This window comes from Wolffia australiana, chromosome 2 (genome assembly GCF_029677425.1).
Source record: "Wolffia australiana isolate 7733 chromosome 2, ASM2967742v1".
Taxonomy (NCBI): domain Eukaryota; kingdom Viridiplantae; phylum Streptophyta; class Magnoliopsida; order Alismatales; family Araceae; genus Wolffia; species Wolffia australiana.
In genome coordinates, this window is record NC_135836.1 from 687,799 (window position 1) to 711,500 (window position 23,702).

The 23,702-nt window shown below is 36.6% G+C and overlaps 1 protein-coding gene across 1 annotated transcript; it reads left to right on the forward strand.

Annotated features, from left to right (window-relative positions):
* Positions 1-8,256: 8,256 nt before the first annotated feature.
* LOC144714779 (uncharacterized) lies at positions 8,257-10,731 on the forward strand. The gene is made up of 3 exons (XM_078589562.1): positions 8,257-8,578; positions 9,272-9,378; positions 10,498-10,731. The coding sequence occupies exons 1-2, from the start codon at positions 8,337-8,339 to the stop codon at positions 9,330-9,332; spliced, it is 303 nt and encodes a 100-aa protein (XP_078445688.1). The 5' UTR covers positions 8,257-8,336; the 3' UTR covers positions 9,333-9,378; positions 10,498-10,731.
* The last annotated feature ends 12,971 nt before the right edge of the window (positions 10,732-23,702 follow it).

Here is a 23,702-nt window from a genome sequence, read left to right on the forward strand (position 1 = left end):
GCTCCGGGCGGTTGCGGCCTGCTCCGGGCGGCTGCGGCCTGCCTTCGGCGACTAGGCCGCTCTGGCGTCTGGCCGCTGCAGCTTAGCCGCTGCGGCGACTCGGCGGGTGCCGATCGGCGCCCGACAGTGGCGTGGTGGCGGCGCGAGGCTGTGAACAAAGGGGGGCCGGCGATAGGGGGTTCTGAGGGCAGCCAATCGGGCTTTGACAGTGGCAACGGCCTCAAGGCGCACGGCGCCGGCCTTATGGCAACTGGTGGCAGCCGCGGGGCAGCGCGGTGGCAGCGTGCCCACAGTGGCGGCCGCCTAGGGCTCCGACGCGCGGGCTCCGCCAAACGGAGCCCTAGAACGGGCGCGCGAGCGGGACAGAACGAGTGCCATTCTGTTCCGTTCCGCCCACTCTCTCTCCTTTTTTCTTTTTTTTCTTCCTTTCTCCCTTTTTTTTTTTCTAAAGGTGAGACCAGAACGGGCAATCAACAGGATTCCTTTTTCTTCTTCTGGTCTGTTTTGCCTAGGGCGCCCTCGCTTCCCTTATAAAGGAGAAGGGATGGGCCCTTAAGTGGGCAACAAAAAGGGAATTGGGTGCATTAAGGGGGCCCTTATAAATTGGGCCCCCTCATTACAAGGTAAAAGAGGGGAAATTAAAATAAAAGAAAGGAAGAGAAACAAGGGAAAAGGGTCAAAGGAAGGCCCCTCTCCCTTGACAATAAAACGATGGACGGACGAAACATGTCGCAAACACGATGAAAACATAACGACAAGAATGGGAAAACATAAAACACGAGAGATAAAGAGCGATGAGAACAAAAACGATAACGAGCATCACCCAGTCTTCGATGACGGTGGTGGGGGGCGTAGACGGCGGCGTTGACGATCTTTGATGGTGTGCGCCATCAATTTTTAGATATTTCCTGATGCCGTATTCTGAAAGAAATTAATTTTTGGAGTCAGAATATGTTCACTAAGATATGAAAATCTATTTAATTATATTTTTGGCCTTATATTTAAATTTTATATGCATTTATTATTGTCTTTTGAAGTTTAATTTTTACCACACCATGTGTCGGCACTCGGTTCGTCGATGCCAACCCATCAATTATTCTTGTTAATGATTGGCATCAACCAATCATTGGAAAGATGCCATTATGGCATCACAATTAGTGATGACATAATGAATGATTGTTACTAAAGCCTAATATTATTCTTCATTTAATGGTAATGGTGTGGAAGAATAAAAAAAATGGGTGAACTTTTTTTGCAATAAATGCACACATGGAGCAATGATCGAGTGTTTAAAACCTTATGTTTTTTCTTTATAATATCAATCCCTCATGTCACATGACACACGACACGCACGTCTTAAAAGGATTGTGCTTGACAAAAAGGTGCGGTGACATGGTGAGTGCTGACACCCTACCATGTCACACATGTCTTATTATTATTAGAAGTATTACACTGTCAATCTTGTTTTTTTGCCTTTTCGCTTCAGGGACACATGGCACAAAAAAGAATCACAAAACCATAAATTCAGTAGAAAAATTAACTCTATGAGAAGTTTCATTTAATAATTTGAATGATTTGTCTCAATAGTTATAGAATTTTTATAAAAGAGTAGAAGTGTGCCACCATCAAGTTCTCCAATTATTCACCTCTTTTATTTATGGATTTGAGGATTCATAAGCACCAAATCAACAGAAAACCAATCTCTCTTTTCCTAGAAATAGGAAATAGTCGGTAGAAAAAATAGAGATAATATATAGATAAATAAAATGAAAAAATGGAGGCACATAAAAGTCATTAGGAAATCTGAATATTTGATGACAAAAGTTAGTGTCAAAACACACACGCACATATAAATAGATTTTTTAAAAAATAAATTGATAAAACAAATTATTTATAGGATACGTGTGACTTAAGCTCAAAATTAGATATAACTTAACATGTAATCACACTTTATAACAATATTACATCATAATAATGCAGTCTTTTAGTATCAATTTTCAGTATCTCTCGTGTAGTGATTTTTTTCAGTAGAGAGTACCAATAAAGAATGAACTAGTTAACTTTTTTCAATAATTCTATGATGATGAAAAATGAATTTACGATACTCTTTAATTTTTATTAAGATTATTTAATTAAATTGAAATAGAGAAAAACTAATTTATGTAGGTAAAATTGATGTCTGGCATCGTTGAGAATCTCGTTCGATGGGTATCGAGACGATGCTCTGATACCAAGATGACGTCAGACGTCGTCGGGGATGTCATCTGATGGGGTATCAAGATGATGCTCTGATACCAAGATGATGTTGGATGTCGTTAGAGACGTTGTTCGACGGATAATTCCTTAAGGGAAATGTAACTATGTGATGCGGTGAACCTAGGCGGATGCACGTGCAGGCCCCGACTCGAGGGGATTTGCCGAGTTCCAAACTCCAAGGTAGCGGTTGTTGGGTTCTAGAGGCCTAGATCTGGATGAACAAATCAAAACGATGCGCAGCGGAAGACTTTTGCGAATTGAACGACATCAACGAAAACATTGAAACAATGTACCTTTACACAAATCTCATTCGTGATTTGTTCGATCCCGGAGCGAGACGAGTCGAGCTGCTCAAGTGTGCAGCCTCTAGATGTATCCACGCGGCCCTCGGCACGTCGGATCTCCTCCTTCTCGTTGACGAGCCCCGTTCTTTCTCCGTCGGCGACGTTACGTCGTCCCGATCACATCAGGGATGGAGAGGGGGTGTGGGGAGAGTGGAGAAGAAGGGGAAAGGCCCCTGAACAATTCTGGCCTGGGGAAATTTTGTTCAGGGCCTTCCCCTATTTATACTAAGTGGGTATTTTTCATAAAACCCCCAAAACTTAAGTATATCTTTCAACGTCCAAAAGACCATTTGCGTGTGACCCTCTAGGCCCATGTATCAGTCTAGTTAACGACTCTAGCGGCCCAATAACCTTTATTGGCCTTCAAAATTAATTAACTATATCATCATATAGATTAATTAATGTCGGATCGATTTAACCCAATCGATAGGTCGAGACTCTGACACGTGGGGTGCCAAGCTACACCTCGTGTCCTAGAAGATACAAAGGAGTGTGTATCAACTCACTCATGGAACCTGTTCATCATCGGTTACCGTGTATGTATAATCCCTCATCCACTTGACGCTCCTTGGACGACTTAGGGTATGGTTAACTGTCAAACCCTAATCGGTCATCCGAGTTAGTATTGATGCATTTGGAAATCATCGGAGAACTCTTCTCCGATATTTCACTTCCTTGGCCAAGGACTTTGTTGCATCATCTTCCTTGAGCTTTCACCTCTTATACAGAGGGTGGACGATCCCATCTTGACCACTAAATCGCCTTTGTGTACTTCTTGATGCACACGAACTAAGAACGTTTAGAATCCCATGACTAAAGACTTGTTGGCTATAGCCAAAGTACAACCGTCCGTCCACGAGACGTCTTTGGTATCTCAGGTCTAAGGACCACTTACACAACCGTGACATGAATCAACCTGATTGACAATTCGGTATAATACCATTCAGGGATTCGTACGGATCTATTCAGTGAACTCTTTACACTAAAGAGCACCCACTATCTATCCTTAGTGTCGCCACACTAATGGCTACGGAACCACCCATACTCATCATATAAGTGAGGCTAGATAGGGCTATTCTATCATGATACTTCGATGTCCTTGTCGCATATCCTTCAAATAGGAATATTTAGAACACATGCTTAAAGACTAGTGATCTCCGTATCACGATCTCATCATAATTCACTAAGTTCGATCATGTATTCATGGACTTCATTATAAGCATCACACGTGCAATATAATGAATATGCTGTATTAAATGAACATTGAACGAGTTGTGGAATGTGTGATTGGCTTGCCAGCCACATATATTTCCATCAGGACTCTCGTCGAAGTAACGACAGTGTCTACGGCGCTGGACATAATATTTCTATCGGCGCTTAGAAGTAACAGACTGGCTTGACTCGTACCAAAGAAGTCACTCAGTTTGTAGTTTTTTAATAGTAAAATCTCACCTAATCTAACCCAAGCGCGATGGAATGCAGCCAAAAATATACTGGAAGAGATAATATAAGTGACGAGCAAGGGGCGGCGTACGTCGTCGGTGGCGTTGGCCGTCGTCGATATAACTGTCAGTGCAATAGTTGGAGGGGGCAGATATGGTGGAGGCGTGCTAGAGGGGTAGGCATCGCTCGACAAGTGGCGGCGACGCAGCACTGGAGTGTAAAGATAGGCGAGGACGAGGAAGAGAGGTTGCACGAGCAACAAAGGCAGCTGGGGTGGTGAGACACGGTGCAAGCCGCGCTGAGTTCGATAAAACAACAACGTAGGCCACAATGGCAGCGTCGTGCTTGGCAGCAGCAAAGTGCTATGGTTGCGTAAGCAGCAACGGCGTCCAAACAACTCAGCTGGCAACGTGACACTGTTTGGGCTTCGCTATAGCAGGTCTGACGGTGCAGAGCATGATCGAGTCATGGCTAGAAATCGGGGTGTTGAAATTGAAATGTCTGGTGGTGTCGGGCGAGACCGGGAGGGCCAACGTGATTGCGAGCGGTGCAATCTCGTCGTTCAATACCGTCTACCAGGTGGCTAGCGCCACATTTGCATGAGGCAGTCGTGAGAGCAACAAGGTCGCGAGAGGACTGCTCAGAAGCACAGGTTGTGTGCAGACAGAAACCGTGCATGGGAGTCACACAAGGGGTCACACATGCACGTTGACCCCGCTGAAGACAGACCGCGCGGCCGCCGTTGGATGATTGTAGTCAGTGGCCTAGAGCGCGGGAGTCGGCGACACAAGGACTCGTTGCGACGATGATATTCGCAGATTACACCGCGCTGGTTGACAGAGAATGGTGAAGCGTCATACGCGGACATAGGCAATCCATCCTAGACCTTGGTAGATGAACCTGTTAGAATTTGGAGGGTTTCACAAGCACGCGGGCTCCATAGCGGATTTGAGAGCTGTAGATCGGCCTGGTGTCATCTTATGGTGGGGCGTCGAGCCGGATGGCAAAGAGTAAGGGGCTCTAGCTGACGCAACCAAGAGAAAAGGGAGGGAGGAAAGGGTGGCGAACCTCCTCCCTATCTCCCTTCTTCTTCTTCCTTCCCTTTCTTTCTCTCTCTCTCTCTCTCTCTTCCTCTTCTCCTTCTTCCTTCTTCTCTTCTCCTTCTTGGGGAGACCAGATGTGAAACAACAATTCAACTTGATTTTCTGGTCTGAAGATTAGGGCTGCATTGTACCCCCTTATTAGGGGCACGATGGTCCTTACTAAGGGCAGGGAATCCCCTTGGTAAGGGCCCAAGAGCCCTTACCGGGGGGGGGGGTCTTATACATAGGACCCCCCCCTTAACACAAAACAAACATAGGTTTTGATACACATCTGATGATATGAAACGACACGAAATGCGACGATGCGAACACAAACATGACACAACAGATATAGACACGATGAAAATGAACACATAAATACAGTAAAAAAATGAATAGAACGAGCATGTGCCGATGAAAATCAAAACGTTCGAATGGTCAGACGTGCTTTCACCCGGGGTATTTGAACCCGAGTGTCTTCACCTTCGCCTCGGCACGCCGGTCAGCCTGGGCACGAGCCAGTGAGGCTGTCGATGACGATGATGGCAGCTCCGAAGACATCTCTAATGGAGTGGACTGGGGCGCGCCATAAAAAATATTGACTATAAATTGTAAAGAAAATTTAATTTATATTCAAAATGTAATATAATCTTTATGTCCAGTTTTAAAAACAAAGAATATGGAAGATAAGGGAATAATATAATTAATATGCCAGTTAATATCCTATTTAAAATTAGAAGATTAGATATTTTTTTCGATAATTCCAGTTTGATATTGTTGAAATTTTAAGAAAATCTATCATTGAAAATTATACCCTATATAAATTAGTTATTTTTATAGAGTTTATTATTGAAATATTTTCAAATTATCTTACTCATCTAAGAGAAAGCTTAAAATAAGGATAAAATTGGTAATATTTGAGAAAAAAGTTAACTCTTAGTTCCATTGATTTTCTTCTAGAGAGGCAATGAACACAAATTCAGGGATTGTGGCCAAATAACAATTAATTGGCCCAAGTTTTTTATTAAGATTTTTCAAATAAATCAATATGAGTTTTGTTATATTTAGAATATCAGTTCAAAATAAATATTTTTTAAGTTTTAACCACATTATTTTAAATTGTAAATATTTTAAAATCTGAATAAAATAAAGAACATTATCATATGTTTATTTTAAAAAAATATTACCAATTCATTGCCATAAATTTTACCCTTAAATAAATTCAGGATCAAAAGATACAAGCCAAGTAACCTGAATTTGAAATATTTTTTTAGCATTTCCAGCATTTTCTGATGATGCAAGTCAATTTGAAAATTAAGTAATTATATAACTAATAAGTACAAACTTCTCATATAACATTACAGTGTTCCATCTTCCTAGCTTTCAAAAGTTCCAGATTATACTAATTCTGATATTTGTATGCAAACATACACTAATAAATTAATAGGTTTGTCAAAAAAAACAATAATAATAGGTTTGTACTTTTAAATTTATAAATCATACCCTTTGGTAAACTCCTAGAAATATGAAGCATGTTAGCCTTAAATGGATCCAATGTTCATTACTAAAGTGGAATGAAAATGAATCTAATATTTTCTATTATATGTTTTTATAAATTTGAAAAATATTTTACATTATTAAAAATAGAATATAAAGGATACAATTTTTTGAACAAAGAAGATTTAAAACTATAACTTTCCCTGTCATAGACCGTTGGAAATAAGAGAAAATGTAATAAAATCAGTGTCAACGCTGAATATGATAGAAATTCATTTGAAAAAGTATTTGATATTAAAGTTACTACTCGTACACATTTGATGATATTATAGTTGGTAGATTTAATATGACAATTCATACAATTCATAACTCAAAAGACAACTGCTATAAATCTGGGAATAAGGGGCAGATTAGGTACATCGATCCACAGTTGAATCTGTCTCAAATTTCATGTGTGAAAGTCTTAATAAAACTACAATAAAATTTACAAATGACCTTTATTGAATCATAAATTCAGATCATTCCGAACAAGAGAATATTAAGTAAAGTTGATTGAAAACATTAAAGACATGGAAATATTTTAGCTGTCTGCGATTAGGGATAATCTCACTGTTTTAGATACTATGGGTAATTTGGCTATTTTCTGTTTACACACTTCCTTTTAAATAAGGCAGCCCATAGTTTAGGAGGAATACCAAGATAGTATTATTTTTTCACCATAGAAATATGGGGGAAAATTTATCTTTTACCTTCCCCTTTCTTAAGAATGTCCAGCCCGTAGGTACCTCTTTCTTTCCTGATGATGTCCACTCCTCCATATCTCTTTCTCTCTCCATAGAAACATGCACTCTGCGTTCTTCCCCTTTCGTATATAATAACACATGCGTAGCATTGATTTTTTCCTGGATTGAGGCAAGTCTGAAAATTCTTTCAATTTTCCTTGACGTTGTCCTCTCTCATTTCATCTGAATGTTTTGATTTAAATGTCAGCAGTAATTATTTGAAAAGTTACAATACAAGAATAAAATACTTTAATGCATATAAAATACATTAGTCTGCATGACCTCCAAATAGTGAATATGTAGGATATTTCACTAAAACTGCTGTGTAAAATCATGATTATTATAATACCCTTCAATAAACCTTGAGCACAGGGGGATAATTTGGGTAATCCTGATGCATCGCAATTGAAACTAGCCGAGGTTCATTTTCAAAGCATTTATTTAATTCAAATTCCCAGAAAAAACAAGCTATTTTTTATCAAAAAATAAGTCCACAGATTATATATCAAATTTCAATCAAAATTTTGAATAAATTCAGCTTTAAAATATCCACCTAGCTGAGGTTTCATTCTCAAAGTCATTCGCTCAATTGAATTGCACCAGAAAATAACCTATTTTTGATACTGAATAGATTTTCACGAATTCTATACCAAATCAAAATATTACACAAAAATTGAAATTCCAAATATCCACCTAATAGAGCACTGAATTTATAAACATCGAATATTAAAATAAATAATTACAAAAATACCCTTCCATAAACCTCGGGAGTGAAGGCAAATTCGGCAGAACGGTTCAAAAATAATTTCCCGCCTTGACCGAGCCCTCTGCCCTTTATAAATTGAAGCGAGCGCCTGCAACCGTCGATAGAAAGCGCAAGCTAGAGAGAGATAGAGTGAATTTAGAGAGAGAAAGCTTGATCTTCCACGGCAATGGCGACGAAGGCGGCCAGGAGTCGAAATCGAAGGAGTAGAGACGCGACGGCGAGCGAAAGGCAGCGGCAAAGGCGTAGAAAACCTCTCCGGCGGTGCCTCTCTACCATTCCTGAAGAGGAAGAGACGTCTCTTGAGGTTCACCGGGCTCAGATCTCGTTCTCTCGTGCGGTTACGATCAATAACAGGCGATTCGGATTGTTCAGTGATTTCATGGCGCAGACGCGGTCCTTGTTTCAAAGGTGATCATCTTCTCTCTCTCTCTCTCTCGTAATCTCTATCTCTATCTCGATCGCCTGATTTCGATTCCTCTCCATTTTGATCTCGGTCTCGACCTCGATATCTATCTTTATCCCTATCACCTAATCTCGATCTCGATCTCGATCTCGATCTCGACTTCTACCTCGATCTCTATCTTTATCCCTATCACCTAATCTCGATCTCGATCTCGATCTCGATCTCGACTTCTACCTCGATCTCTATCTTTATCCCTATCACCTAATCTCGATCTCGATCTCGACTTCTACCTCGATCTCTATCTTTATCCCTATCACCTAATCTCGATCTCGATCTCGAAATCTGTGTCGATCACTATCTCTATCTCTATCTGTATTTATATCTGTATCTATATATATATCTATATCTACTCGAGGAATATTGCTCAGCCTTGTCTCCGTTCGATTACAATTCTTTTTTTTTCCGAACGGTGATGTGCGATTTGGATCTTGATGATGATGGTTTTGTATGTCGAATGGCAACTTGCGTGGATTTCGAGGACTATTTGTTTAATCTTTTGAATCGTGAGTGGTAGTTTTCGGAGATTCTAACTGATCGATCGAAACAATATTAAATGAATTGAGGAATAATATTTAAATTTTCGTATCTTGAATCGGTCGAGCTTTGTGCATGATTATCAATCCTCTATCTTGATTCAGCAAGGACTTTGCGGAGGAGGCAGATCATGCGGCTTTCTCGGTTTGGATGTTCTTATTGTGATTTTTCCACCGGAAAAAGCAGGCAGAAGGATTAATTTCCGACGGCGGTAAGTTTGAAAATTTCTGAATTTTGTACAGGGATTAGAAAAATCACATATTAATCCAACCTATTTGTACAGCAATAATAATTTCTAAAACTGATGGAAATTTTTTTTTGGAGTTCATGTTGTTGCGTTCTCTGACTTTCCTTCTTGATTAACCTAGAACAGATAGGTTTGCTCCTGAAGAGTACTTTCCTTTGAATGTTTCTGATGAAATTTCTCTAATTCCTAGGAAGTGAATTATTTTCTTTGAATGAGGTACAGTATTTTAACATCCATAATAATTAATGTTTAATGAGGTACAGTATTTACGATTGGATTGCAGGATATATATAATTTCATAAATCTCCACCCAGAATATTTTAGTTTTTTGAAGTATAAAAAATTTTAGCCAGTTAATGAATGATTCAAATAATCAACTTTTACTTGAAACTCTTATATATTTAATCCTACAATAAAAAGGTTTTTACTCCAAGGTATTAAATTATTATGTCCAAAAACAATGAAATGTATTTTAAAAATATTATTTATTGACATGGAACTATGAACAATCATAATACGATTTGATTTTCTTGGTGTTAGTTTTGGTCAGTTAGAATTCATAAATATGAATTCAAATACTTACAATCAATCGCTTGCAGATGTTCAATTAAGATCAACTAAAAGTGGGAAAATTCTTTACTTTGTTTACATTTTCACTCTTTAAAACGGGATTTTTGAATTCTCTTGGGAAGATTTTGGGCCAATAAAGGTTATTGACCCATTTGAGTTGTTAAGAATAATCATACATGGGCACAGATGGTCACACACAAAAGATCTTTTGGATGTCAGAAGATGTACATAAGTATTTATATATTTTTATGAAACAATTATAGAAGTATTTTTATACAGTTTAGTTATTTGAGAAACTCACCAAAACAAGAATTTTTCTGGTGTCCGCCCTTCGTATTCCACTCTCAATATGATCAAAGGAATCTTACGAATTTTTATGCATTTGAATGAAATTTAATGTCGTCATAGTCAAAAAGAGAATAATTTAGTCAAATGTTTTAATGAAATTTCACTTAATTTTATTAGATTTAATAAAATTCTAATGCAATTTTAAAAATGGTGGAATGACAACAGGGATCTTCAATACAAAGGAAGAAGTTGTACGCGCCAGGGTTACGTGGATACATCAAAAGGCGAGAGACATGAACATCTCAACATACCTCACTTGAAGAATCAGGGAATTACTGATTCAGTCTGCGCCAAGTTGATTTGATCATTCAATCCTATATTGCCATTAGAATTGTATTATTTCTCTTCTAGTGCATGAATTATTCAACACCTTTCACAATGATGTTATTTTCCTTTTGACATTAGACTAAATTGCATTACATCTTATAAAATGAAGTGAAATTTCATTAAAACATTTGACTAAATTATTCTCTTTTTTACTATGATGTCATTAAATTTCATTCAAATGCTTAAAAATTCGTAAGAATCTAAATATTATGACATCTATATCATGTGTGAGGTAAATGGATTTGTAATTCAAATATCTTTTAAGAACTTTGACATTATATTCATAGATACATTTATTACTTGCCTAACTATTTCTTTAGGATTTCTTGGAAATAAAGCGTTGCATTTATCATTATTTAAAGGAATTCTAGGGTTTAACTGAATTTTTTCATCTGTTTGTTATGATTCATCATATATCAACCAATGTGTATTTTCACCAATGGTTAATTCCCCTAATGAATGGAAAAAGGGCCATCATAAATTTGAGGTCATAATCGTTGAAATGTGTGTGTGTGAACTTATGCCCTTAAAAAAATAAAATTTTTTGATGAGGCATATCCAATATCTGTTTCCCCGTCGCAGACACAAAAGGCCATACTAAGATGTGGAACTATTTTATTTTATACATGGACAGGTTTGATAAAGCATTCGGTCCAAAAGTGTCATTTTTGGGCTCTGATTTATACTGCATTATTTATAACATTGTCCTCACGGTACGGGTAACTAATGGCTCAGTCCATGGGCACCAGGTAATGAAAAATTAAAACTTGCATTCAAAATGTTTATAAGGATTTTGAGAAGCATTTCTATTTTTAAAAATAATTATCTTGGTTACAAATTCCATGAAAATGGAAAAATATATTGAAATCTATTTAGAATAAAATAATTAGTTATTTTATTTTTATTAGGATCTAATAATTTAGTATGATTATTAAGGATTTTTGGAATTTTTAGAAATTTTTTTGAGTGAAAAAAATAAGAAATAAATACAAATACTTTTGGTTGGGCATGGTTCATGTCACTTTGGTCTGTGATCCATGGGCTGCAGCTCACTAAGTTGACTCGGTGTCAACCAAGTTATCCAGGTTGTATCGGCTGTTCTGCCAATCATGATCAACTGGTTCAGTTGGCGATTAGGATGGCTGGTTGCGAGCCTTAAAGGCCAGCAGACCAATGGTTGATGACATTAGGTGGGGTGAGTGGTGGGGACAGGTGTTGTTATAAATTTACTATAAGTTGAGTTACATATCAAATTTTTTAACAATTGTTTTCAGCATTGGAAATCTTAACATATAGTCTACCCTCTACAATGCTTCCATAGAGTAAAAAAAAAGTAATGGAAAAAGATAAGAGAACAATGATGTTTATCAAAATTAAAATATTTGTCCTCACTCTTTTATAACAAGAATGAATCAATTAAATCTGATGCATTAGGCCACCAACAGCAAGTTGAGAGCATAAATCCAAGATAAGATACAAAGAGAGAAGCAAAGAGGTTTAATTGTAGTGGTTAATGTCTCCTAGCCCTGGGATTTAATTCCAGGGGTTTGGAGGGCTATATTATTAGCTGTATCCATGTCCCTTATTTCCTAGATTTTTTTAACATACCTTTAAAATTTGAATTTTGGGTTCCATGATTCTACCGTTTATTTGACCCTTCTTTTAAAAGGCTTCAAATGGACTAACAAAATAGACTTCTGATGTAATAGAGCTCTTTTAATTGTCTGAGGCATGGCTTGGGTTTCCTATTCTGGTGTAAAATTTAGCATGGGCTTCTTTTTTCCTCCCATTTACATCTGGAGTTTATGATGAGAGAGAAAATAAAGAAAATCCACAAGGTTGACTGATCTAAAATTTTGTATGAACTTCGATACTTTCCCTTCATGCCTCTGTATTCTCTTATTTACTAGGGAAGGTGCCTAAAACTTTGAAAATGTATTTGAAATTTATTCATACACTTGTAGGCTCTATAAAAGAGAACAAATGGGAAGATCCATCGAGGTGCTCCTTGAGTCTAGGTTGATTGAAGGGATTTAACATAGAATAGGAGGAGCTCACATGTATATGAAGATTTCCAAGGTCTAGGCAGGACCTAAGGACATTAGGTTTGTTTCCTTGCCTTATAGTGTTATCTTCTTGAGCACAAGCTATGCAGCTTAGATGCATCCATTGATAAATCCAAATCATATTCAAAATACTGTTCTTGATAATCTCAAATTTAGGGTTTTAATTCGTCGTCGGCAATTGAGATTTGTCAATGAAAAATATATTTAACCGTACTTAGGAATATTTAGCTAGTATGATGAGTATGTATTGTATCCATAGGGAATGATGATTAAGGATTTAATTCTATTACTTTTTTGATTAACGATACAAGAAAAGATAAAGACGACAATAAAATAAGCAAGATAGTGAAATCAAGTAAAAGGTTGTGATAGTTATAATGCAAACTTTTAAAATTAGCAAACAAAAGAGGAAGTAAAAGTAGAATTACGAGACGTTCTGCGAGAATAAGGTAGAGGACGTGACAAATATAATAGTGACCAAATGCGTGAGCAGTATGATGGTAGAGTGAGAGATGAGATAACGGGTACGTAAGGGAGTGAAACGATGGTGAAAAGATAATAATAAACCCTAATTAAGCTAGCGACGATGTTGCCAAAAGAGCAACGTATGGCGAAGACATTTACCTTAGATCCTTATGTTCCGCCAGGATCACGGTGATTTATGAGGGCCGGTAAGCTCCCATTCTCCTCTAATTCTTCTTCTCAAAGACCCAAGACACCAAGAACACACTTGACGGATCTCAAAACTCACTATCTTTCAATCAGCCCATACAAGTAGGAATTAAGTTCAAGATGAATTTCACAATTATCCATGCCTTTATTTATAGATCAGATAATCTGAATGGAAATAGGAGGGGAAGATGAAGCAATGTTGAAAATTTCAGCTCAATCAGAGCTGTAGATAATCAGATATCGCCATTTGATTTTTTTCTCTCTCCTCATCATCGTCTCTAACGCTTCCTCTTTTTTCATTTTTGGTTGAACTGTCAAATCTATTAGTCTTATCACCCACGTGTACCTGTAGGGTGATAAGACTAATAATAGTGAGTAAATACGTCGTTGATTGAGCGTTTAGACCTATACAATAAAATTTATAAATACCCTTAATCACTAAATACAGAGTATAGAGCAAGCAAGGGGTCGAACCACAGGGAGGCAGCAAGCAAGAGTTTTTATCCAACTTTTAATGAATTAATTCAAGGATGAATAAATTTTTCAATTAAGAAACCTTAATTATACTTTATGATATTTTTAATTAATTAAAATTAATTAAAAACTTAATTTTGATTTTAAATATTTTCGGACAAAAAGCTCAAGTTAGGATAATTTTAATTATAAGACCAGATTGATTCAGATTATTAATTTCCCACTTATAATAAAAATTTAAGACAATTTTTATGAATTAAAATTGGGAATTTAATAATCAAGAAAGGGATTTTGAAATTGGTGTTCAAGATGGACGAATTTTTGGACAAAATTTTATATTTAGGGTTTTTATATATTGAATTAAATTTCCAAACAATCAATTTTGAAATCTAAAGAGATAACTAGACGAATTAACCTAGAGAGAGAAAGTGAAAATTTTGAGGAAAAGGTAAAATCCGACCCTAAATTATAAATCTAAAAATGCAGAATTGTTCCAAAAAGAATGGAACGCTGCTTCGCTCTGCTGGATGAGTCGGATCCAATATAAGAAGACTAAAGATTAAAACTAAAGATTAAAATCAGATCTTGAATCAGACTCAACATGCAATGCTAATTTCAATCAAAAAAACTTCTAGGGCATGTACATTTCGCCCATGCCAAGGCGTTTTAGAATCTCTCAAGAAGAAGTTCAAAATACAAATCAGAAACTTACAAATTTGAATGCAGAATCAAGAACTATCGACTTCCAAAGCAACTCCTATGTCCTTCCTGGCCAAATCCTTGGGGAGAGCTTCCAAAAGTGAATTTCTCCTTTTTCCAGACCTCTATTTAAAGATCCAACCGTAAGGATTGTAGAGGGGGAAAAGACAAACATGCCCTCAAATTTCAACCCAATCGGACGGCTAGAACTCAAGATATCGTCGTTTTACTGAGGATTAATCCTAGCCGTTGGCGTTGGCATTGTTTTCTCATTTTTTGCCTTCTCGGATGACGTTCTGACACGTCGTTGTGCGCGTCTGCAGTGCGCAATCATTGGAGAATGATTCCTGCACTTAAACGGTTCACAAAATTCCACGTCGCCCTCGTCAACCCCCTTTAAAATTACCATGTTTTCTTAATGCTGCGTTGTCGACTTCCACGTGCATTTAATGCATGCGGTGAATCGATGCCGTAAATAATAAATAAAGAACATGGATTCTATAAACACGTGTGTCGGTTGCCGCATGCATTAACCGACGGAATATTCTTGTTTAATAAATGCACACGGAGATCAATTCTCTGCGTGCATTTATTGCACGGAAAGTAAAAGTAAAAAAAATAATTGCTTTGGAGCTCATGATTTGCTCATTATGGCATCGCAATTTGCGATGCCATAATAAGTCAATAATGCTCTTTCTCTTTCTCTTAATATTATTTTAATAATATTCATCCACTTATTCGCCCGAATTTCAGGCGAATGACGTGGATGCCCCTTGATATATATATATAAATATATTATAAAATTCCAAATAAATAGAATATGTATTATTTAAATATGAAAAAATCATTTCTTAACTAAATATTGGTCAGAAAATTAAATAAAAATTTGGAAAAATTCTAGAAAAAATTAGGAAAGCCCTTACCAACCTTTAGCCAAGTATTTGAGGCCCTGTAAAAAATATTTCTTCAATGAAATTAGGTTAAATACCATGTAAAAAATGATAAAAATTAGAAATAATTATAAAATCAAAGTGTAAGTCATTTATCTTCATTTTTATATGATAACATGCAAATATGGTCATTAAAACACATAAATACAATGTAAAATTCATCATTAATCATGTTAATTTGGAAGTTATCATAGGGGAGAAAAGACAAAAGAGAATCATAACATATTTATATTATTTATATAGTTTTACATATTCATTCTTGCAGCCGATGTGGGGGTACATCATTACGCGCCACATCAACATGGTCCCCCTTTTTAGCAAATAGAAGAGTGACAACTGAGCACCTAGTGTACACGTGTGCCCCACGTATACTTGTGCCGCCATCTGTCGCGTGAAACATCACGGGGAGGTAGAGATAGATAGATAGAGAGAGAGAGAGAGAGAGAGAGAGAGAGAGAGAGAGAGAGAGAGAGAGAGAGAGAGAGAGAGAGAGAGAGAGAGAGAGAGAGATAGAGATAGAGAGAGGAGACAAATAGTATATTGTCTTTTGCACCTCAATCCACACAACATTTATTTGACAAAAAGGCAAGGATTTTTCTGATTGGTCCACGTCTGCCCTGCACTAGAAAAATTAAAAAAATCAAGTGTTAATCATTAAATGCAATCATAACTTCTCTAATTGCGATGCCATGATTGATTAGCTAATTTATTGGCTGATTTGTCACCGCTAGCTATGATTCATGGCCATTTGATGAATTGAACGATGACAAGTGGCGGGAGAAGTAAAAAGGTTCAAAATAAATTCAAGAACTCATATTTAATAAGATAAAAGTCCAAAAAATACATATATATATATTTTGACTTATAAAAATAATATCTTTCCAAATTTTATGTAAAAAAAATTCAGAAAATTATATTATTTCAGAATCTATTTTCATAAAATTCACAAAAAATACATACAAATGCCAAAAAGTCAGATTGGCATTCTGACATGCATTTATAGTTGAATTAATGCAAATATCATGTAAATATGGTCATATTAACGCACTAAAAATGCACGTTATCAGTTCCCTCCGTAAACTCGTTCATATAAGCATTTTTTATTTTGCCAATGTTCCCAAGTATACATATATTTTGTATCCATTTGTATACATATACCTATCCATATCTATTATTGAACTTAAGGGCCTTGATATAGATGAAGAGCATTGAACGACGGTGGAAGACTTTAATAAAATCATAATGGCATCAACAAAATAAGAAAAAAATTACCTCAACACAGATTGCATACATGATTCCTTTGAACCTCAAATGAGTCATGTGAAACTGCTCGTGTGTGTGTATCCTATATAAATATCCACTGGATCCTCAGCATGTTGAATATCCTCCATTGACTTCATGAGCTTTTTTTAATCTTCATCATTGTCGTTCTGCCATCCTGATCGCGCTGGGAATGGAGAGGAGCTTTGGGGATAATGAAGAAGAATGATTAGGCCATGAAAAATTTGTTGGGTTCTAGAGGCCTAAATCTGAATGAAGACGAAGATTCCACGCAGCGAAAGATACGTAACAGAATCACAATGGCATCAATAAAACCATGAAACAAAGTACCTTTGCACAGATTGCATCCGTTATTTCTCGGCTCTCGGAGCAAGACGAGTCGAGCTGCTCAAGTGTGCAGCCTCTAGACGTATCCATGAGATCCTTGGCACGTCGAATTTCCTCCTCATTGACAAGCCCTGTTCAATCTCCGTCATCGTCGTTACATCGTCCCAATCCCATCGGGGATGGAGAAGGGGTGTGGGGAGAAGGGTGAAGAAGGTAAAGGCCCCTGAGCAATTTTGTCCTGGGTGAATTTAGTTCAGAGCCTTCCCCTATTTATACTAAGTGGGTATTTTTCATAAGAACCCCCAAAACTTAAGTATATCTTCTGACATTCAAAAGACAATTTGCGTGTGACCCTCTAAGCCCATGTATCAGTCTAGTTAGCAACTCTAGTGGCCCAATAACCTTTATTGACCTTCCAAATTAAATAACTATATCATTATATATATCAATTAATGTCGGATCAATTTAACCTAATCGATAGGTTTAGTCCCCAACACGTGGGATGCCAAGCTACACCTCGTGCTCTAGAAGATACAAAGGAGTGTGTATCGACTCACTCATGGAACCTGTTTGTCATCAGATATCGTGTATGTATAATACATCATCCACTTTACGCTCCTTGGATGACTTATGGTATGGTCAACTGTCAAATCCTAATCGGTCATCTGAGTTAGTACTGATGAATTTAGAAATCATCGGAGAACTCTTCTCCAATATTTCACTGCTTTGGCCAAGGACTTAATCGCGTCGTCTTACTTGAGCTGTCACCTCTTATACCGAGGGTGGATGATTCCATCTTGACCACTCAATTGTCTTGGCGAACTTCTTGATGTAACCGAACTAAGATGATTCCATCTTGACCACTCAATTGTTTAGAATCCCATGATTAGAGACTCATTGGTCATAGTCAAAGTACAACTGTACGTCCACAAGACGTCTTTGGTGTCCCAGGTCTAAGGACCACTTACACAACCATAACGCGAATCGACCTGGTTGATAGTTTCGTAAAATACCATTCATGGATTCATACGGATCTATTCAGTGAACTCTTTACACTAAAGAGCACCCACTATCTATACTTGGTGTCTCCACACTAATGGCTACGGGACCGGCCATACTCAGCATATGACTGAGGCTAGATAGTGCTATTCTATCTTGATCCTTCGATGTCCTTCTCGCGTATCCTTCAAATAGGAATATTTAGAACACATGCTTAGAGACTAGTGATCTCCGTATTACGATCTCATCATAATTCTCTAATTCCGATCATGCATTCATGGAGTTCATTATAAGCATCACACATGCACTATAATGAATATGTTCTATTAATGAACATGGAATGAGATGTCGAATGTGTGATTGGCTTGGCGGCCACGTATATTTCCATCATACGTGAGGTGCCAAGCTACACCACGTAATCAAGGAGGTGTAGTGAGTTCATCAACCCTTTCATAGAATCATTTTATCATTTACCCTATGATAACATGATAAATGCATGTATATTTTCATACACTTTAGATGTTTTGGTATTATTAATTTAGAATTTATAATGTTATCACTCGAATTAACTAAATATTTATGCACTAGTTATAAGTTCTAATTTTTGCACATTATGGGTTTTTTGACTTAACTCCTTGGCTTTTTTGAAGTCAAGCAATTGTAGTACTGATGAGTATTCTATATTTTCACATGTGCAAAAAATTTACATGAATGAGAAGATGGTAACTCTTAAAGAATTGGAAAATTGTTGTGAGCTTAGTGATTCTACAAAGGGGCTTGAAAGGATCAAGTGGAGTTGTGGACCTTCAAAAGAGAAATCTGAGGAAGATGGGCAACTACCTGAACTGCCCATTGGGCTCTCGAAAGCCTTAGAATGAAAGAAGCTAAATATTACAAGGGGAAACTCTAAACCAATGGAGAGAAAGAGGCAAAATGGCAAGAAAAGAGAATAGAAAATGCCCAAAAGGGTATTTAGTAATTCTCCTAATGTATAAATAGACTTTTTCTCCCTTATTCTGGATGTTATATATCAAGTGGCTGGCCAGCAGGACAAGGCATGTTTTAGAATCTAGGTTGTTCAACCTGCTTAATGTAAGTTTATTGAAGTTTTCTCTTAATCCCATCTCTTGGTTGCATTGAAAAATGTCTGATCCTGGAAAAATGCAAGGATCCATACTTGATAGGAAGCATTGAGGTCTCACTAAACTTGCACTGATATTTTAAGAACTTAGATTTCTATTTTCCCCATCCATATCCATCCATTTATCCTTAAATTCCATCATTTTCTCACTCTAAACACTCATTTTCTCTAATTTATTTCTCTATAATCAGTTATTTATCTCTCTAGATGTTCGTACACATCCCTAGTTAGTCCCCTAAAAATTTCATAAAAAATCTTCTTGCTTTGCTTTTTCAAAATTTATCTCAAAATCCTTCTACACTCTCTCTTCATTTTCTCTCTCCATCTCCTCATTTCGGCCTTTTCTCTTTATGATTGGTTCTTTATGTCTATAGACCTTTTTCTATATCCCTCGTTAATCCCCTCAAAATTTCAAAACAAATCTTCTTCATTTACACCTTCAAATTCCCTCTGAAACTCACTCTACACCATTTCTTCATTTTCTCTCTCTATCCTCTCATTTCGACCTTTTCTCTCTCTAAACACATTTATTTCTCTCTTTAAAATCTCTCCCTATCTCCCTTTTGATCCACAAGAATTCCCCAATTTGAATCCCAAAAAAATGCATTTAAATATCCCTTTTTATCCTTTCAAAACTCATATTTTCTGTCTCGCAGCCTCCATCGTGTGCTGACATACGCTGCAGTGCAGCTCTTGTGGGGCAGGGACAGCCCTCTACCCACCGGTCCATGTGCGGGCAGTGCACACGACCTCAAGGCAGGACTTAGCCAAATCGGCCAAGTCCTGACCATATTGGGTCAAACCTAGTAGAGCTTAGCCCATTTGGCTAACTCTTGACTTAGCCAAATTTGTGCTGAACTGTAGTGGGCTAACCCTCTAAGGCCAGCCCTCTACAAGCCACACCAGGCCTACCAACCCATTTGTTCTGCCACCACTGCTGTCGCCACTCCGCCACCACCACTGCCACCACCACCACCGGTGAACGCCGGAGTTGCTAAATTCTCTATTTTTAGATTAAAAAATTATTTTAAAATAGTAAAAATAAAAAAAATAGAAAAAAATTATTTTATGAATTGAAAAACTCCAAAAAAATTATGAAAAATCCATAAATTCATATAATCAGTTTTACAGTTATTTTAACATCTAAAAATATTCTAAAAAAATCTCTAACTCACGTTTTTAATATTTCTAGTGTTTTTTGGTGTAAATTAAATTCCAAAAGATTCTAATTTTATTTTTGATTTGATTTTTTAAAAATAGGAAAATTAGTGTAAAATATTTTTCGTGTTTCTTCTTTACATTTCTGCTTCAATTTAAATCATAGGAAATTATATAAAATACCTCAAAATCCAGAAAAAATACCATAAATTGTATTCTTCACTTCTAAAATCATTTTCTTCATCCCAAGCTTGAGAGAAAATACCGAAATTAAATTTCTGCCTCTCTAACAATCGACCCCTTACTTGACCTATATTAATTATAGAGTATTTAAGTGGAAATTTTCATAAATATTTTTGGTTAAGTCTAAATCAAAACAACAACATAAAACCCCGAAATTTGGACTTATCACCATGTACATATAATCACTCATATACAGGACTCATTTAGAATTACATAAGGTATGGTTAAATTTCAAAGTGTGATTGGTACCCCTGGTAAGTACAAATAATTTTTTGGAAAATCATTAGAAGAACACCTTTTTACATTTTATTTCCATGTCAAAAGATGTGATCTGGTCATCTTCCTTCAGTTGTTTCCTTTATACCAAGGGTGGAGAATCCAATCTGAATGACCCTTCTGGAGTTGTTTCTACATCCTAGCTAAGCGTTATTTGAATTTTTTATTAGGCACTCAAAGGTCCGAAAAATTAAAATAGTCCATCCATAAGATGGCATTAGTTTATCAGGTCTAAGGGCCTCTTACACAAACATCACATGAAGCACCCTAGTATATTATGACCTGGGTATAAAACCATTCGATGAAATTTCCCCTAAAGATCGCACATTCATTAGTGTGTCCTCACAAATGTGCATGTGTAGTTGGTGCTATATTTTTGGATATTTTGATTTGTTCAAAAAATATGAATGCTCAAGATATACATCAAGGTAATCCAATTACTTTTGTGCACATCTTTAGACTTCAATATAAGCAGGAGATGTGCATAATAATAGATATATTTTCCATCAAAAAATTCTGAACGAGGTTTGAAATGTGTAAGTGGCTTGTAGGACACATATAATTCCATGACTCTCCCACTTGTTAGGTTTTGCTGACTTGATTTAAGTGTATAAAACTCTTTTCCATGCAATGTAAGCTGTGATCGATTATAAATTATTGTCTAAAAGATCATACATCACATGTACCTTGTGGGGAACTCGTTCCACCCTTAACTTGCTCACATGGCTATTGTTTTTCCTCAAATCACGTGTCCAGCTTCTAGAAGTATCCACAAGATCAAGTTGCTCCCGTGGAGATCGTTCTTAAATCAAAGACATATCCCAAATCACATAATTTGAATTTTTAAGTGATACTTTCAATTATAGGAAGGAAGGAATGTGGATCAGGGCTAGAAATAAAGTAATCCTGGCCCTCCCAATCCCTGAAATTAAATATGATGGCTGGGAAAGTTAATAAGTATTTTTAAACTCTTGTTTTCTCTTTATATCCCATCATGGATTTCCACACCCAGCTTGTTGTTGGTAGCCAACTGCACTAGAATTCTTTGATTCATTACTTTTTGTACAGGAGTATGGTGGAGATAATTTAAATTTCCTTAAAAATTAGGAGAAAAAGTGAAAATAAGGTTGACGTGATCTATGATATTTTTTATTTGAATTTTCGTGCATGTTGATTGGTGAAAAATCTAGTGGATAGTCTAGAAGAAAACATTTTCAATGCATTAAACTGACCTCAAAAAAATTTCATGAAGAAAAGTTGCAATATTTTTTATTAGAACACACTAGTGCCCCAAATAACGCCACAACCGCCAGCCAATGCATAGCTACCAGCAAATTCTGTCCCAACTAGCACAACTGTATGCTAATTACACTTCTAGAGCACCAAAAAAGGATTTCTCAACTAATTTACACTTATTTTGTGCTCTTGAGAATCCCCAAAAATCCTAAAAATCATGTAAATAATAAACTGTATTAAAATAAAATAAATCATACCTTTTCATTTATGTATTATAATTTTAACTAGTTTTTTTGTTTCAATGAATCTGCTTGCTATAAAATTGTTAAAAATCCCAAAAATACAAATAAAACTCTAAATATTTTCTAAAATATATTATAAAAAAATATAATCTCTCTTTCCCTGATCTCTATGGATTTGACTCTTATTTTTTCAAAGGAAAGTTTTATAAATATTGTTGGACTAATTCGAGCCATAAGCATATTGTTGTATAAATCAGTTTCCTTTAATGTTGTATTGGGATAAACCTATATCCATCCGTGTAGGCGTGGGATAAAAAGTGACTTTATTCAAAAAAATTTGGGCAAGAAGTAGTAGCCGAAATATAGATCATGAAGAAGGGAATCACTATTGAGACAGATAGTTGCAAGAGAGATAAGATACTTGACAATATTCAAGTATCATGAGAATATGAGAAGGGAAATAAAGTAGGAGATGGGCATAATATGTGTATCAAGGAAATACCAATTGTGGTTAATAAATACGGATTACAGTAGGGTAAAATTAAAATACTAATTTTGTGGACTCTCTTCTTCTTCAACACATAGTACTCTTTTTCTTCCCCATAGACATATGTTTGATTGTGACCAACTAACTTGGGTTAATATGATCAAGAGAAATGGTCTTATCAAGTTAACCCTAAATATCCCAACCAAGATGCTCAACAATCCACATAGCTAATACTCCCTTTAAACATTATCCCATTGATTGAAACTTCATTATGGAAGGACTTGATGAAAAATAATTTTCTGCCTGTTGGAACATAGCTGAAATAGATTGATACTCGTTAAAAATTTTTAAGTGATTGAATTTTGACTGTTATCACCTAATATTGCAATATTTTATTGGTTTCTTCATTGATTTTAGTTCCATAAGATGTATAAGTACGAAACGGCAGCCGTCATCTGTCACGTCACACGTCACATGACGGATGATGAACTCGGTGTGATGGTAACGGAGGGCCTTGGACTAGTGAGATGACGCGACAGTCATCACGGATGACGGCCGTGACAGATTTTTAAAAATGACCAAAGAAGCTTAAACATCATTAGATTTAAGCTTTTTGATGGCTGAGATTTTGCCTCGTGGTGTCGCTAACTCGATTTCTTGGCATTTTGCAGAAAAATCCCTGCATTAATTTGCACGTGCAAAAGGATGCCACCGAAAGATAGTTGGAGATATGCCCCTCCAATTCTCTCTCCTCTGCATGGTTGTTTTTCCTGTCACACGTGATGATGACGC

Coding starts and splice junctions, on each gene's coding strand:
- LOC144714779 (XM_078589562.1), top strand. CDS start 8,337: ATGGCGACGAAGGCGGCCAGGAGTCGAAATCGAAGGAGTAGAGACGCG. Junction 8,579..9,271: donor ACGCGGTCCTTGTTTCAAAG/GTGATCATCTTC, acceptor ATCTTGATTCAG/CAAGGACTTTGCGGAGGAGG.